We start from the raw sequence: 16263 nt of genomic DNA on the forward strand, positions 1-16263 counted from the left end.
CTATAGACTAGACTATAGACTAGACTATAGACTAGACTATAGACTAGACTATAGACTAGACTATAGACTAGACTATAGACTAGACTATAGACTAGACTTTTGACTAGAGTCTAGTCCATTCTATGGCTAATTCTCTAGACTTAGACTAAACTGTGTACTAGATTATATACTAAACTATAGACTAAACTGAGGTACATACTATAGTCAAAACTACAGTATAGATTAATGTCAAGACCGACGCTCCTGCTCTAATCTCACCTGTGGTCGAACAATTTTCCTTTTGCATGCTTAACAGCGAAAATAACAACAATACATATAACAAAAAAGCAATGAACCGTTAGTTAAATGCCAAGCAAACACCTCGTAACTGAACACGAATATTTCCAATGGACTCCATATCCAACAAATGGTCATTTATATTACAACTACTTAATAAAACAGAGTAAAAAAATAAAGAAGCATGAAATGAAGTTAAAACTCAGGCAGCAGGAAAAAAAAAATATATAGAAAAATACAATATTTAGCCACAAACGAAACAAGTGGAATCATGGCTAAATGCAAAGTAAAAAGCTTTTAATGAATTTAGTCGCTAAACAGATGCGTGCTTAAACACGTCTTATTAAAAAATAACTAAATAAACGCGAAATTTAATTAAGTTAAGCTTGATTTTATACTAAAATATTTAATATATTTTATAAACAAAACGAAAAACTAATATAAGCTGTCAAAGAAATTTAATTAAAATCTTAAAAATCTAACTTTTTATACTTTAAATTTTGAACTTTTTCTTATTGTGTAGAAAATATTTAAAATTAAGTCTTATAAATAGTGCAAAAATAAAGTACAAAGTATAAACAAAAAACGAAGGAAATAATGGGTTGTGCTAGTAGTACGCCAATGATACAAACAACCGGAAGTGAAATGTTAAAAGCAGCCACACATGTTGCCACAGATGCAACAAAAACGGCTGAAGATGCAGTAGAAGGTAAAGAAAAAAGAAAAAACACTATGCAAATAAGAGACAAGAGAAAAATAAAAATATCCTGTCTTAACGTGAACACTCATGATTTTTATATATGCCTTCACTGTCAGACAAACAATGTCAACATGAGTTTTTTTTTTGTCAGTTTGTAAGGGGATGTGAGTGGGTGTGTGTGTTTTTCGTTGATAAGACAATTAATAGTAGTTTTAAATTGTTTAAAGTTTAAAAAGAATTTTTATTACAGTTTGGAAAAATGAAGAAATTTGGTTAACAAAAGTTCATTATGAAAATGGAATACAAAATGTTTCATCAACTTTACTAAAGTTTTTTTGTTTAATTATTTGGCAAAAATTGTGGCAGCGAAGGAGTATGTTATTCCCAAAATACTTACTTTGAGAACAAAGGAGGATTAGTATTATTTAAATTTACTATAGTCTGATCTAGACAAGAAACTGTAGTCTAGTCTGATCATCGGTCTGCTTCTTAGTATCGAGTGTTATCTCATCTACAGTCTCAACTTTATAATGTTTTGCAGTCTGGTCAATAGTCTCTTCTAAAGTCTAGTCTAAATCTTATCAGCAGTCTCTTATATGTTTAAACTTCTACTCTACAGTCAAGACTTGGTCAATCGTCTGGTCTATAACTTGATCCAAAGCAGGGTCTAGATTCTTATTTTATAGTCTGGTTAATAGTCTGATCTTCTTCTGACAGTCTTGTTTATAATCTAGTATATACTTTGGCATATAGTCTATAACCTGACCCATAATCTGGCCCATAGTTTCATCAAGGGTTTGAAGTATAGTATAGTCTATAGTCTGATCTGTAGTATGATCTATATCTTAGTCTGCTGTCTGGTCTAAAGTCTAGTCTATATTATATTCTAGGTTAATGTCTCTTCTAAAATTTAGTAACTAGTGGTGCTTATAATATGGTCTATAGTATCATCTATGGTAATTAGTCTGATTTATACTCTGATCTACAATTAGGTATGCCATATGGTCTATAGTCTAAACTCTAGTTTGGTTTACAGTCTAATTATAAGACTGGTTTATAATCTAGTATATAGTATCATTTAAAGTCTTGACTAAATCTTATCGATAATTTATATATAGATTAATCTATAGTCTGGCTACTAGTCTGATAAAAAGTTTGGTATACATTTTAGTACATCTAGTCTATACAGTCACTAGTGCTGTCTATATTTGAATGTATAACGTAGAGCCTATATCTCGGTTTATAGTCTGGTCAATAATCTGTTCTAAAGATCGGTTTAAGGTTTGGTCTATAGTGCGGTCTATAGTCGTCTATATTTTGATATATAATCTAGCATTTAGTCTGTTCTTTTGTCTGGTTTATAGTCTAGTCTATAATCTAGTCTTTAGTCTATAACTAGATCTATATTTTCGTCTATAGTCTCCTCTGTAGTTTTATCTATAATCCAGTCGGGTCTATAAACTAACGTGTCTGTTGTTGTCGTAGCAGCGACATGTGTAAAGTCAGTGTTTCTGGGATGACAATTATTGGTCATTGTTTGTTGAACTCCGAGTCTTTTCGGTGCGAAGAACCGATTGTCATGGGTACAAGTATATTGTGTTTTTTACTCTGGTTTATGTTCTGATTTGTCGATATATAACTAGAGTCGACTTAATATAATCTGGAGTATATCTTGAGCAAAAATCTGATCCTTGTTGTGAAATCTACTGTTCATACATATATTTAATTTTTGAAACATTTTAAACATTGAATATTATTTATTTAAAATTTTTTTTTTTGTTTTTTAAATTTTTTTCTATTTTCTGCAGTAGTATTTTATAAACCCACACTGAATGCATAAAACACTAACATTCCTCATAGATTTATTTTAACATAGCACAGACATACATATGAACATAAACAATTCATTTCTATTGCAAAAAAGAAAATAAGTATGGGTATAAGTATTGTTATTGTTGCTGTTGAATTTCAAGTGACAGTTCATGTTAATGTGTTGAATTTTGATAAGAGAAACAAACACAAATAGTAGAAAAAAATCACTAAATTGATATTTAACATAAGAGCTTTGTTAAAATGATATATGTCACTACTTTGGAAATGACACTCAAAAGAGGCGGGCTAATTTTAAATATAAAATAGCAAAGAGAATAGTGTATTTATTGTCTATGTATGTATATGATTTGACAGTAGTATGAAATAAAAATAACACAATTTTAAACTGTAGTTAAATATTAAATAAACAAAAATTAAACGAATTATTATTTACTATTTTTCATATTTATACGAATGGAAAATTTGCTTATTGCCTACTCGTGCGTATACGTGTTGAAATAATACTCATACGTTCTGAGGTCCTAACTATGCAGGCTTATTTGCTTTAAAACAAATTTTAATTTTTGTAAAGTATGTTTGTATTGTTTTCATAATGTTCGTTATAAATTTGTTTAAAACAACAATAACAATGCTATTTAATTTAGCACGAAAATTTATGAAAAATATCTTGGCTTAATTTCAAAGTTTAGAGTTCATTGTTATAATTCTTAAAAAAAATATTCGAATAAAATTTGTATAAATGCCAAACTATTAACGATTTCTTGGCAAACACAATGTGGTCATTATATTAATATAATTTTATAGCAAATTAAATAAATATGTTAAGAAAAACGCACAAATTTAGTGAAAATATTAAATGGAAATTGTTATTGGTCCCAAGAATTAACATATTTTCCATATAATTTTAATTATGAAAAAAAAAATAAAATAATTAAAACTTTAAAATTTACATATGAGCACATGAACTTTCATTTTAAATCATATGACAAAAAATATATATGTATATATATTTAAATGCCATAATTTACTTTAATTTATTAAACAACAACAATTACGCCAATATTTTAAACTAAAAATAAAAGTCAAACAAATATACACACACACAAATCCCTTTAAAAGGCAAAGAGAGGTACAAACATACACACTACTTAAAATGAGTACATTGCGTGTTAAATGTTCTAGAGTTAGTGTGTATTTGTGTGCGTATGTGTTGTTTATATTTATTACAAATATAAAACAAAAACAGAGTGCAAAAAGCAACAGTAAATATTTCAACTTGAGTCAACATTCATGCTCGATTATCAATACAAGTGGGGCCAATTTAAACTACTTACTTCTAGGGGGATTTTGGAAATATATATAAAAATTGTCGTTCTAGTCCATTATTGAGACTAAAGTCTGGTATTGAACTTTTGCTGAAATTGTAGTTAATGACCTTGGCTAAAATTTGGTCATAAACAAGTCTATCACTAGGTTAATAGTCGGGCATATATTGTCTGTATAGTTCCCCCCGGGGGCATATTACCTTGGAAAGACCACCGCCTTGGTGTTATTGCAATCCCGGGGTATAAAGAAGTGGTCAATACCTTCAATCTGACCGGGATTGAAAAATTGGTTACAGTCTACTGTTTGGCTTAGTCCTTGCATATATTACCAGAGGTCAGACCAGAGCACCGCATAATCTGGTACTACGGGTGGCCAGTTGCCCGCAGGACTATATCCTGGCTAGACAGTTGGTTGATCCACGTAGTGGCTGTGGTTTAAACCCAAATTCGCGGGGAGAGTAAGTGGCGCTTAAAAGACTGATGCATGATAATAGTTAATATTTTGGGATAAGTTCGGTGCTGTGGCCGAGTACAACAAATACCCCGCAGTCGAGTGACAGTGGGACTAAGCATTGGAAATGAGTTGGTTTTAATTGTATATGGTACGAGATGAATGTGAGGTTCGGCGGGAACCACCCACCAGTCTACCTAATGAATATGTCGTATGTTTTTCTCTTATGAATGTGTCGTATAAATGAGATGTGTGATGGGTTGAATGATGATGGATGAAAGGTATCATATACATTTGATTCCATTGAATTTTCCTTCCTTGTCAGGATATGTTCTGTTCATATCAGAATTACCACAGTGTGTCCATCGCGATCGTACTTCGGTCTACGTTTATAGGTGCCGTTGCCGATTTAACAGAGGCCATCCAATGGTCAAGAGATTAGATAGCTCGAGTACTCCAGCAAAGTTCTTGTGCATGGACCGGTCAGAAAACAATGTACAAAAATTGCCACTGGCGATCTTCATTGAAGAACAAAGGGGCGATGGTAGGCCGTTCTCATGTCTACCCAGTGGTTGAAAAAGACCACCGTGGGATAAGGCCGTCAAGGCAGGTGCTCATGTTAAACTCTCGACATTCCTGTCTGTATAGTTTGGTCTTTAGGAGCGATCATATCGAGATATATTAACCTTACAGTCAATACAATAATCTAATTTATAGAGATTATTGTCAATTATATAGTTTGAATTAAAATCAAAGCTACAGTTTGTTTTTCAGTTTAGTCTATAATCTTTTAATTACTAGAGAGTTAATTACTCTAGTTTGGTCCTTTTTAGTTGTTTAAGTTACCTAAGTTTTAAAATGACAATAAAATTCTAGGACCAAACTAGTATGAAGCTTAGAAAAACGTACATATGTTCTATGAGTAAAAAATGTGTTGCTCTGTATTATTCTTTGACTTTCTTTCTCCTTTAAGAATTTCTCTACAAATTCAAACTAATTTACAATTTTGTTTACAAAATATTTTAATTAAAATCTTTACCTCAAACAAAAATTGACGGGTTTCTTTTATACAATTAAAATATTTACAAAATCTAAGCAAATTTTTACACATTTTTATGCTGAAACATGTTGACTTTCTATTTTTTAAGTAAACAAAAGACTAAGGACCTTTTTGTTGTTGTTCTTGTTGTTGAGGTTCAATTTAAATTCCTTTTGAATGCTTAAGACCTTCGTGCTTAAATTTCTTTACAATGTTGTGGAACCTAAGATCTTGTCAGCAATGTTGGCAGCAGCTATGACCCTTTCAAAGGGTTGGACATATTTGACATTGATTCATGTAAATATTTCTTTTTTCTTGTAATGGAATGAAAAAATGTATACTATACATGATGTATGTATTTATGAGGTATTTATATTTTCCAAGTGTATGCACCAGAACACGTGTTGTTCACTCAACCTTTAAAATATTTATTATAAATGTATTTAAAATATATATTTTATGTGCATGAACTTTAACAAACAATAAACAATTAATTTATTGTTTTAAATTGCATGCACTTAATGAGGTTTGAAAAAAAATACTCACAGACTTTTGGAATAGGGAGTGGAAGAAAAATGTTGGCAGCAATGGTAGGCCTTGGACAATGTTAGAGTTAGGATTGTGTCTCGATTATAACATTAACTAACTAATTAAATAACTTACTCACTCACTAACTAACTAACTAACTAACTAACTAACTAACTAACTAACTAACTAACTAACTAACTAACTAACTAACTAACTAACTAACTAAAATTACTTATAACACAATTACTTCAAATGTAATTGTTATTGGAAATGTAATCATTACCCTGTAAGCCTAATTGAAATATCCTCAAGATGGTGTGGATGCATTATTATACCCTACACCACTATAGTGGGGTGGGTATTTTACGTTTGTGCTGATGTTTGTAACATACAAAAATATTGGTCCAATACCCACCTTAAAGTATACCGCTCAATTCAGAATCATTTTTTGAGTCGTTTAAGACATGTCCGTCCGTCCGTCTGTCCGGCTGGCTGGCTGTCCATGTAAACCTTGTGCTCAAGGTATAAGCCGTAATTTTCAAGATAATTTGATGAAATTTGGACCAAGCATGTTTTTTGGCACAGGGACGAAGCCTATTGGTTGAAAATGGTTGAAATCGGTCCATTATTTCACCTAGCCCCCATACAACCGTACCTCCCGATTTGAACTTTTGATGCCATTATTACGTCATATATTCTTTTATCTCTCTAAAAATTGGCACAAATAAGTTTTATATAAGTATAAATGACACTGCAGATTTTCGTAAGGATCGGCCCTTATTTGACCCTAGCCCCCATACAAACACCCCTTCAAAAAATGTCTTAAACGCCTAAAATTGACTTGTAACCATTTGTGTCGCAATAAAACTCAACAAAATTAACTGTTATTTTAAAATATATCCTTTTTCCAAATTTACCGAGTATCGGCCCATATTTGACCTATATAAAGATTCATTTAGAAATTTTTGCTTAATATTTGCTTAAATATTTTGGAATTATGGTAATATTCAACATAAAAGATTCTTTATAAAAAATAAAATTTTTTTAAATATACTCATGGTGTAGGGTATTATATGGTCTGCCATGCCCGACTATACTTTCCTACTTGTTTTTATTACTGTAGTAGTGTAGGGTATACTATGAGTTTTGAGAGTTCTCCTTGTAGAAATGCTTTGGTACCGTACCCCACTAATATTTCTTCTTATTGTTAAAATATTTATCCATTTTTTATATAACTTGTGACGCGTAAATATTTTTCTTTTGCAGGCATCAAAGAAACTGTGGGCAAAACTATAGAAACCGCAAAAGATTCGGTGGCTACAACGGTCGAAAGTGTTAAACATGAAGTAGAGAATGTGGTCAAAGATAAAACAGAAATGTTGGAGGATGCTAAAAATACACTAATGGAAAAATTGCATTTAAAACAAACAGACAGCGAAGATGAAAACAAAAACGAACAAGAAGCGGAAATCGGTGAAACGATGAAAACTCAATTAAATGAAAGCAATGACAGTGAAAATGATGATACACTAGCTACCACTAGTACAACAGCAATGGCAGCAAAAGATATAAAAGAACATATTTTAACACGAACTGATACTGAAACGGATAGTTTAAAAACTTCTACACCGGAACCGGAAATCGAACAGGCATTAGCTAAAAGCCATGTTAATTCCGAAGGGGACGATGATGATAATCCACCTACACCCAAGCCTACATTATCCGAGTTGGAAAATTTAACAGCAGAAGTTTTAAAACAGAAGCCACTTAACGATACAGCTATAATGGTCAATGACCTTAACAGGACGACTAATGAGCATATAATGTCAGACATGCATGAAAACATTAAAACTCTAGATAATGACAGCAATAACATGACAAAGGACAAGGAGCCAATGACCACATCACTGGCAGCAGCAGCAGCAACATCAGCTGTAGGGTCAACTAACAACGATAATAAGTCAAATAACATGCAGTGAGTAGGCAGGTCCTTCTAAATTAACTAATGTGTCATTTTTTTCTATGTATTGGGTGTAATTTTTTTTCTATATCCCTAAATGTGATGTGTGATTTGTTGTGTGTATTTAAACAGTTTTTTTCCAGTTTTTTTTTAACAAAAAATTTAAAATAAGTGAAAAAATTAAATAAAAAACAAACCTAAACATGTCTAGGCATGCCATAGTTTGTTTGACAAAAAAACAAACAAAAGAACTCTTTATAGAGTAAAAAAAAAATACCTAAAGTTTTATGGTCATTGCACTTTAATTATAATATATATAAAATACTTCTATTATCTTTAATTTATTTTTGTTTTAAGAACCAAGTAGTTTGTGTTTTTTAGCTGTAAGGAAACTTTTTTTATTTCTGAAGTTTTTATAGTAGAATTTTTTACTAATATTTCCTACTAATTTCCCTAGTTCACTGTAGTTAAACTATATTTATACTAATTAATACCTATTTATTACTAATACTTATATTGTATATTTTAACAAAACTGTACAAGAAACTTGTGTAAATACAAATACTTTAATTATGCTTTAATTATTAGAGGGAAAAGTTATTTGGCATTAGTTATTTGTGTAAAGGAAATTGTTGTTCGAAATGAAAATCAATCAATCAATCAACCCGTTTGTCAGTCAATCATGCTTTTAACATGTTCATTTTCAGTTTTGATTGTTAATAATTTATGGTTTATTGAACTTTAAGAATTAGAATAAGAAGAAGAATTTCAAAGAGTACAAAACGCTTGTACAATTATGACACTTAATACAATTGTACATTTGAAATTGAGTTAAATATTATACTCAGCAAAAAATGTCAGTGATAAGTAATGAGTTATTTATTAGCATTTTAAGTAATTATATACTTAATAACTACTTAAATAAGTACTTACAATTAGGTACTTAGTTAAAAAGCTATTTATATACAAATGAACTCTTTAATTACTGTGTGTGTGTTAAATGCTGTTGCGTCTTCACAAATGTAAGTCATTACGAAAGTACTTAAGAGTCATTGAAAAGTAAATAAATAAAAATAATTTATTACAAAGTTTTTGCTGGGTACATTTTTATGTAATTGATAATACGATTTCAATAACGCTTAAAGAGCGAAACAGAAACGACCCTTAGAAATCGCATTTTGAAGGGAAATATTTTTTTCGTTTTGTCAATTGGAGTTTTATGAAAGACCTGTAGCTTGATTACATGGTTTAAATGGATGGACGGACGGACATAGTCGGCTTAGGAAATGATTCTGAGCCGATTGGTATATTTTAAGGTGGATATGGGAATAATATTATTGTGCGTTCCAAACATCAGCACAAACCCAATATATCCTCCCCACTAAAGTGGTGTAGGGTATAAAAACTGATTTTTGAAGAAATATACGGGTGATCATAAATTTTCACTAATGTTAGTTTGGACTTTATAGAGTGCTAAAAGGATAAACTTATTTTCCACAATTGTTCCTTTCTGTATGTCTGGAAGTAACTATTAGCTTCAAATAGGCGAGGACCTGACTCCACATACAAAATATGTATTAAAAATTAAATAAATGAAAAAAAAAAATTGGAATAAACTGTAAATAGATATAGTAAGTGTCGCACTTTTTATATAAGAAAAATGTTAAATTAAAACGTCTGAGAAAAACTAACACACAAATTTGTTTACAGTTACTTCAGTATCAATGTAAATATGTAATAAACAAAATGGGCGTGGTTACAATTGGAGGCGTGGAACTTAAATACAAAAAATTGTATAACTAATAAATCATTAAAGCTATAATCCTAAAATTTTATTCGAATAACTTTGACAACTATATGCACATTGGGAAACATAAAGATGGGCAACCAATCTTGGACTAGGCACACAAAACATTTAAATACAACTGTTCATTTATCTAGAAAACCATTACAGTTAAAATCCTTAGTTGAGGTAATGTTAGGTTGATAGGATGATGTAAACTACATTAAATCCGATGAAATACATCTAGCCACTATCGGGCCTGATGTTCACTCCTTCTCATAGAAGATGAAAAGAAAATGGTACATGGGTGGTTTTGTCTTTCAATCTTTTGAAACTCGGTTTTCTAGACGTAATTGCTAAGAATTTTTCCCATCAATGTTAGTGAGAAATGTTACATCACTTTCAAGATACTTGGATCTTGGAACATCGAAAAATACCTGGAGAGATTCAATTTCCTCTACACATATGTAGCTTATTCTTTGTGTCCACTTAGTATACATACAATACTAATCTCAGACTTGCTCATTTCGAGAAGATCAACCCATAATATCTATGAAGTTCTACCCACTGTTTCATTATTCCAAGAGGCCTTATGGGTTTACCTCACCTATAGTTTTAGTTCAGCTTTCGTTGCCTCGAATCAGTCAGTATTTATTCTAATCCAAATTACACATTTCGTTATTGCTCGAACTTCTGCCTGCTTGTATTATGATTAGGTGAACAGTAGTATATTTCTGTTTCTGGGTCTTCAATATTCTATATTCCCATTGAAGCCATTCGTCTTAACCTGCACGTCCAATTATTTAAAGCTATGTTTGTAACTTTGTGCTTGTACTCAGTATTATACTAATCTCAGACTTTCTAATTTTGAGGAGATTTCTCATGTCAATGTGTTCAGTCTACATTGATGAAATGTCTTATAACTGCTTTTGTCTAGTTCGCCTAAAGTAAAAAGCCGTTCGGCTGTAACTTAAATATGTTTCATTATAACTTAAATATGTTTCAATATAAGGAGTGAGATCGAAAAATTCTTAACATACATATATGTTTATAAAAAAGAAACCACTAAACTTACAGCTTTATTTTTTTTATTTGATTCAAATTATTATTACAATTTACAAAAAAAAAAAAAAATATTTTTATAGTTTTAATCACTAGTGATGAAATTTTGAACCCTTTTCGGAAACCCTTCCATTAACGTTTTTATAGTGCTTTCTCTCACTTTGCTCGAACATGTAGTCCATCTCCGTTTAAAATCTACCACACTTTTGGACACCTTTTTTGTACTCTTCAATTCTCTTTTAACAAGAGCCCAATATCTCTCCACTGGCCTTAGCTCCGGGCAGTTTGGAGGATTTGCCTCTCTTGGTACAAATACCACATTATTGTTCTTGTACCACTCAAGGGCTTGTTTACCATAGTGACAGGATGCCAAGTCAGGCCAAAAATAAGTGGACACATTATGAAGTCTTATGAATGGAAGCAGCCTTTTTTGTAAACATTCCTTGATGTAAATTTCGGTATTTATAGAGCCCGTTGTAACAAATGATTGGCTTCTTTTGCCGCAACTGCATATTGCTTGCCATACCAAGAACTTTCTGGGAAATTTTGTCTGCTTTTGGGTCCTAAACTTTTCTTCAACATTCCCTCGAGCATCAGCAACATAAAACTTTTGACCTGGAAGTTGCGAAAAATCTGCCAGAACATACGTTTCGTCATCCATTATGCAGCAAGAATATTTTTTTTTATAAAACTTGACTTAAATTTGCTTGACCAACTTTTTGTAAGACCAAGTTGGGTTTAGTTGAAAATATTTAATAATTTCAGTACGCACTTTTTTCTGGTCACTCATTTTAATCAGATTAACAAAAAAATTAATATAATTGACATTACACATAATAACTGACATGTTTTTCAAAGGTAACTTGATCAAAAAAAAAAAAAAAAAATCAAATAATACTTTGGTTGAAAAATGTAATGAAAAACGTGTGTTAAGAATTTTTCGATCTCACTCCTTACAAGCCGAGACGAATTGTCAGTGTTTTACGTGAACGGCATTATTTAGCGGTGGTCTTTTTCATCTACTGAGAACGGTCTACCAAGCGCCCGCTGAATACTTCAATGAAGAACTCAGGTGGCAATTTTTGTACATGGATGTACCGGTCCATGCACGAACACTTTACTGAAGTAGGGTTCTATAAATCGACTTTCTAATAATCGATCAATCGAATTTTTGTCGAAAAGTCGAAGCCGACCATTTCGTTCCAAAAAAGTCGATAACTCGTCTATCGTCTCTGAAAAAAGTCGAAAAGCCGACTTTGTTAATAAAAGTCGAAAAAAGTCAATAAGTCGAAAAAGGTCGATAAGTCGAAAAAAGTCGAAAAGTCGTAAAAAGTCGAAAAAAAGTCGAAAAGTCAAAAAAGTCGAAAAAATCGAAAAGCCGGAAAAAGTCGAAAAAAGCCGAAAAGTCGGAAAAGATCGAAAAAAAGTCGAAAAGTTGAACAAACTTTTCTAAAGTGGGTTTTTGATTTACGCATTGTTTTTAAGGACAACAAGTTTTTTTGTATAAACATCTATAAAATGTTTATAAATTACTTTATTCAAAACAACTCATACTTGAATATTTAACTAATAAACATATAACTAATGCCACTTAACTTTTATTTGCTTACAAAATATATTTCTATATTTTTTTTAGTTATATCTACATATTTATTAGTCTAGTAGTTTACATATTAATAACTAACTTTCTACAACTATGTATATGTATAAATAACTATACATACAAAAAATACCATGTAAATAAATTTTATTTTAAAGAAAAAAAAACTTTTAATAAATAAAAACCTTTAATATTTTATAAACTGTAAATATTTATTACTTTTTCTTTTTAAACTAAATTTAAAGAGTTTTTCCTGACTAACAATAATTTTAATTATTTTTTTTCGCCTAAACTAAGTTAAATAGTAGAAACCTCTTAAAAAATTCCAAAAAAGAAAAAAAGGAACTTAAACCAAGTTCTGCACTTTAGTGTGAAAAGTAGTTGCTTTTTTCCCCTTAAGTAGTGTTTAGTAGAATTAAAAAGGTAGAAAAATGTTTTCTTGTTTATAAATGTGTCTAAAAAAAGAAATTTTGTAGATTTTTTCTCTTTAACAAAAGGCATTTTAATAAAAACAAGTTTTTTAACAAAATATTATAATTAGCAAAACAGCTACTCAAGTTTCAACAGCAGCAAAACCTATACAAACGCGTTCACACTCTCAGCAACCACCACCTCCCCTGCTGCCCTTGACTTTGGCTACTACAGCTATAGCAACTGCTACTGCTGCGGCTACTGCTCAGCCTAAGGCCGTGAAAGAAAACAATAAAATGACATCAGTAAGTAAACCCATGGCCTCGCTAACAAATGTAACTGCCCCTAATCCCCCACAACAGCTACAACAACAACAAACTTCTAAGGGAATTGTTAAGAAAATCAAAGTTCTTAAGAGAGAAGACAAAGTTCTGGTGAAAAGAAACTCAGAATGTGAAGAAAAACGTCCTGGTACTACGGAATGGGAAAGATTTGCCGATTTGTTGGCCCAAGTTCGAAAATTCAATCCTCAAGATGCTCTCAGACGTGGCGGGACCTTTTCGAAATTTAGCACCGGTAATGGTAGACCCTCTTATTTTGGTCATCGTAGTGGCTTAGATGATGATAGCAGTGATACCACCTCAAATTTTCGAGGCAGTCCTATAAATTCACAACGTTCTAGCGCTAGGGCAGGTGGTAGAGTGCAACGTTTACCCAATCGCCCTAATACCGGTAATCATCGTAAAAATCATCATGAGTTTTCCACAAACAATGCTGGCGGTAGATTTGCTAATAAAACACGACGCAATAGCAATGTCAGCTCATCGTCTGGAAGAAAATTCGATTTTAATCCCACACGTTCTCGATTAAATGAACTCGTTAAAACCGTAAGTTCTACACCTCTTACAGCTAATTCTCTTTTACAGACCACCACACAAAAACAATCTGCACCATCGTACCATCAAATATATGAGAGTGTTAAATCTCCAGCAAACATGAGATCACATCACTCTCGTAACGATACGAGAATTTTGCCTCCCTTGGATTCAATAGAGCATAATCACAACAATCACTATTACAAACAACAACAGCAACAACAAGAAAAACACTTTAGATCTGATTATGCTCTGCCCACCTCGGCGTATGATCAACATCACCAACACCACCGCAACAATTACACTGGCAGTAGTATGCCTTTGCATAGTGATGCCTATAGTAATGATCCTAACTCTCTACTAACACGTCAATCTTCCAACACTTCTCTCTTCAGTAATAGCTCTTATGTGGATCATTTACATTCATCATACAAATCCACCTCTCAACTGGATGTGATGCCACTAAACCCACCTGTTAAGAATACCTCATCGTTCCTATCCACACCGCGCACTTCACCGTTTAGTATAAGAAAATCTTATACGGATCTTTATTTTACAACTTCTAGTAATAAGGAGAATACTAAACCGTGTTCTATGTCATCAGAGCTGTGTTCAAGGGATAAAAGTCCCTATAAAGTGCGTAAACGCTGTGATGTTTGTTGTAAAAAGTATTCGATAAAATAAAGAATTTGTTAAATGTTTTTCATTTAAAGGAATCGATTTTTTCATTTAATTAAAAAAGTAAGTAAATTTTTTAAAATCAAATTTCAAAAGTACGAAAAAATCCCTTATTAAACTCTTTTTTACCCTTCACCTTCGAGGGAAGAATATAAATATGTACATTTGTTTTTCCGTTAGAAATTTTTCAAAATATAATTTTCCGATCCTTTAAAGTTTATATATATTCCGTATCTTTATAGTTAGCGGAGTTGTTTTAGCCATGTACGTCGGTCCATCAGTCTGTCTATCCGTGTATATGCTGAAATCAGTTTTTACAAAACCCCAAATATCTGCGAGATCCGAATCTATAATAATTCTATCAGATCACTACGCTGCTGCTCCCTCTACCTACTCTGCACCTTTGGTAGCTAAAACTTTCGCCGCTGCTCTATCTTTTACTGCCCCATTTTTGAGTTTTCAATAGTATTGAACTGAGAAAGACGAAATTAAGCATGTTAACACCGAAGTAGGTGAGAACCTATAAAAGGCGACATTTGGTACTTTTTCGTACTTCAAAAGGGTACTTTTTAAATTTTCAATATATTGATCCTAGAAACAAAAAAATTGCCATGCAGAGCCTGAAATAATTGAGAACCTCTCAAAGGGGATTTTTTTGGTAGTTTATCGTTCATCAAAACGTACTTTTTGAATTTTCTATAATATTTAAACTAGAAAGACAAAATCCAGCAGGTATAGCCTGGAGTAAACAGTACAAAATTTGACTTAAATCACAAATAATGTCATATTTTTCTATTAATATGACGCTAGAAATGTAAAACCCCAAAAATTTAAATCGAAATATTTTCACCATCGCAATGATCGGGCAATTTCTTTTAAAAATATAGAAACATTTAGATATTCAAGGAAACTCACTTATAAACACCTCATTTTTGAAGTTTCAAAATAATGGGGAAAATTGAAAAAGTACCAAAATCTTACCTACTTTCTTTTGATTCTTATAACAAAAAAATTACCAAAAAGTCTCACTTTATATTGTTTTTATAAACAAGCAAAACTCCTCTGGAGCATGTAACCTGGATCCAATCACTTCCATATTATTGTGATTGCAATCCCGGGAAAAAAAGGCGCTATCAATACCTCTAGTCAGACGAGACTATAGGTAGACCTTAAGAAGTGATGTTTTGTCCCTTTATTTGAATCCAAATTCTCTACATCTGAAGTCATTCTCAGAAAGTAATTTTTATTTTATTTTTTTGGTTGGTTAAAGGACTTATGTACGGTGAAATTTAAAATTTTGGATCAGTTCAGTGCTGTTGCCTACTGACAGTAGATATTATTGGAAATAAGTTGGTGTTAAGAGTGTATGATACAGAATGAATGTAGGGGAATATGGAACTTATCCGCCCATATATCTAGAGTGAGTCTTTTGAGTGTTGTTTTCTTGTGTCAGATGAATGAGAAGTAGGCAGAGTTTAATGGTGATGAATGAAAGGTATGTTATACAAGTGATACCATTGCATTATCTTTGTCCACGTAGGTGCAGGAAAACTCTGTTCTTACCAGATATACCACTGTGTGTTATCTTAAAAGACCATTGTGATATAGACCAACATGGCAGGTGTTCACGCAAAGCACTTCGAAATTCATACACAAAGACAGGCTGACAGATGTATCAGATGGTAAGACGTGGATTCAGAATATATGTTTATACTTTATAGGTCCGAGAATTTATATTACAA

At 31.8% G+C, this 16263-nt stretch overlaps 1 protein-coding gene across 1 annotated transcript; it reads left to right on the top strand.

The window, feature by feature from the left end:
• The first annotated feature begins 783 nt into the window (after nucleotides 1-783).
• Nucleotides 784-14555, top strand: LOC111689849 (putative GPI-anchored protein pfl2). Its single transcript, XM_046952507.1, has 3 exons — nucleotides 784-985; nucleotides 7419-8128; nucleotides 13088-14555. Exons 1-3 carry the CDS (start codon nucleotides 874-876, stop codon nucleotides 14525-14527), a joined length of 2262 nt encoding a protein of 753 aa, XP_046808463.1. The 5' UTR covers nucleotides 784-873; the 3' UTR covers nucleotides 14528-14555.
• Nucleotides 14556-16263: the final 1708 nt, after the last annotated feature.

This window comes from Lucilia cuprina, chromosome 5 (assembly GCF_022045245.1).
Source record: "Lucilia cuprina isolate Lc7/37 chromosome 5, ASM2204524v1, whole genome shotgun sequence".
In the NCBI taxonomy this organism is placed as follows: domain Eukaryota; kingdom Metazoa; phylum Arthropoda; class Insecta; order Diptera; family Calliphoridae; genus Lucilia; species Lucilia cuprina.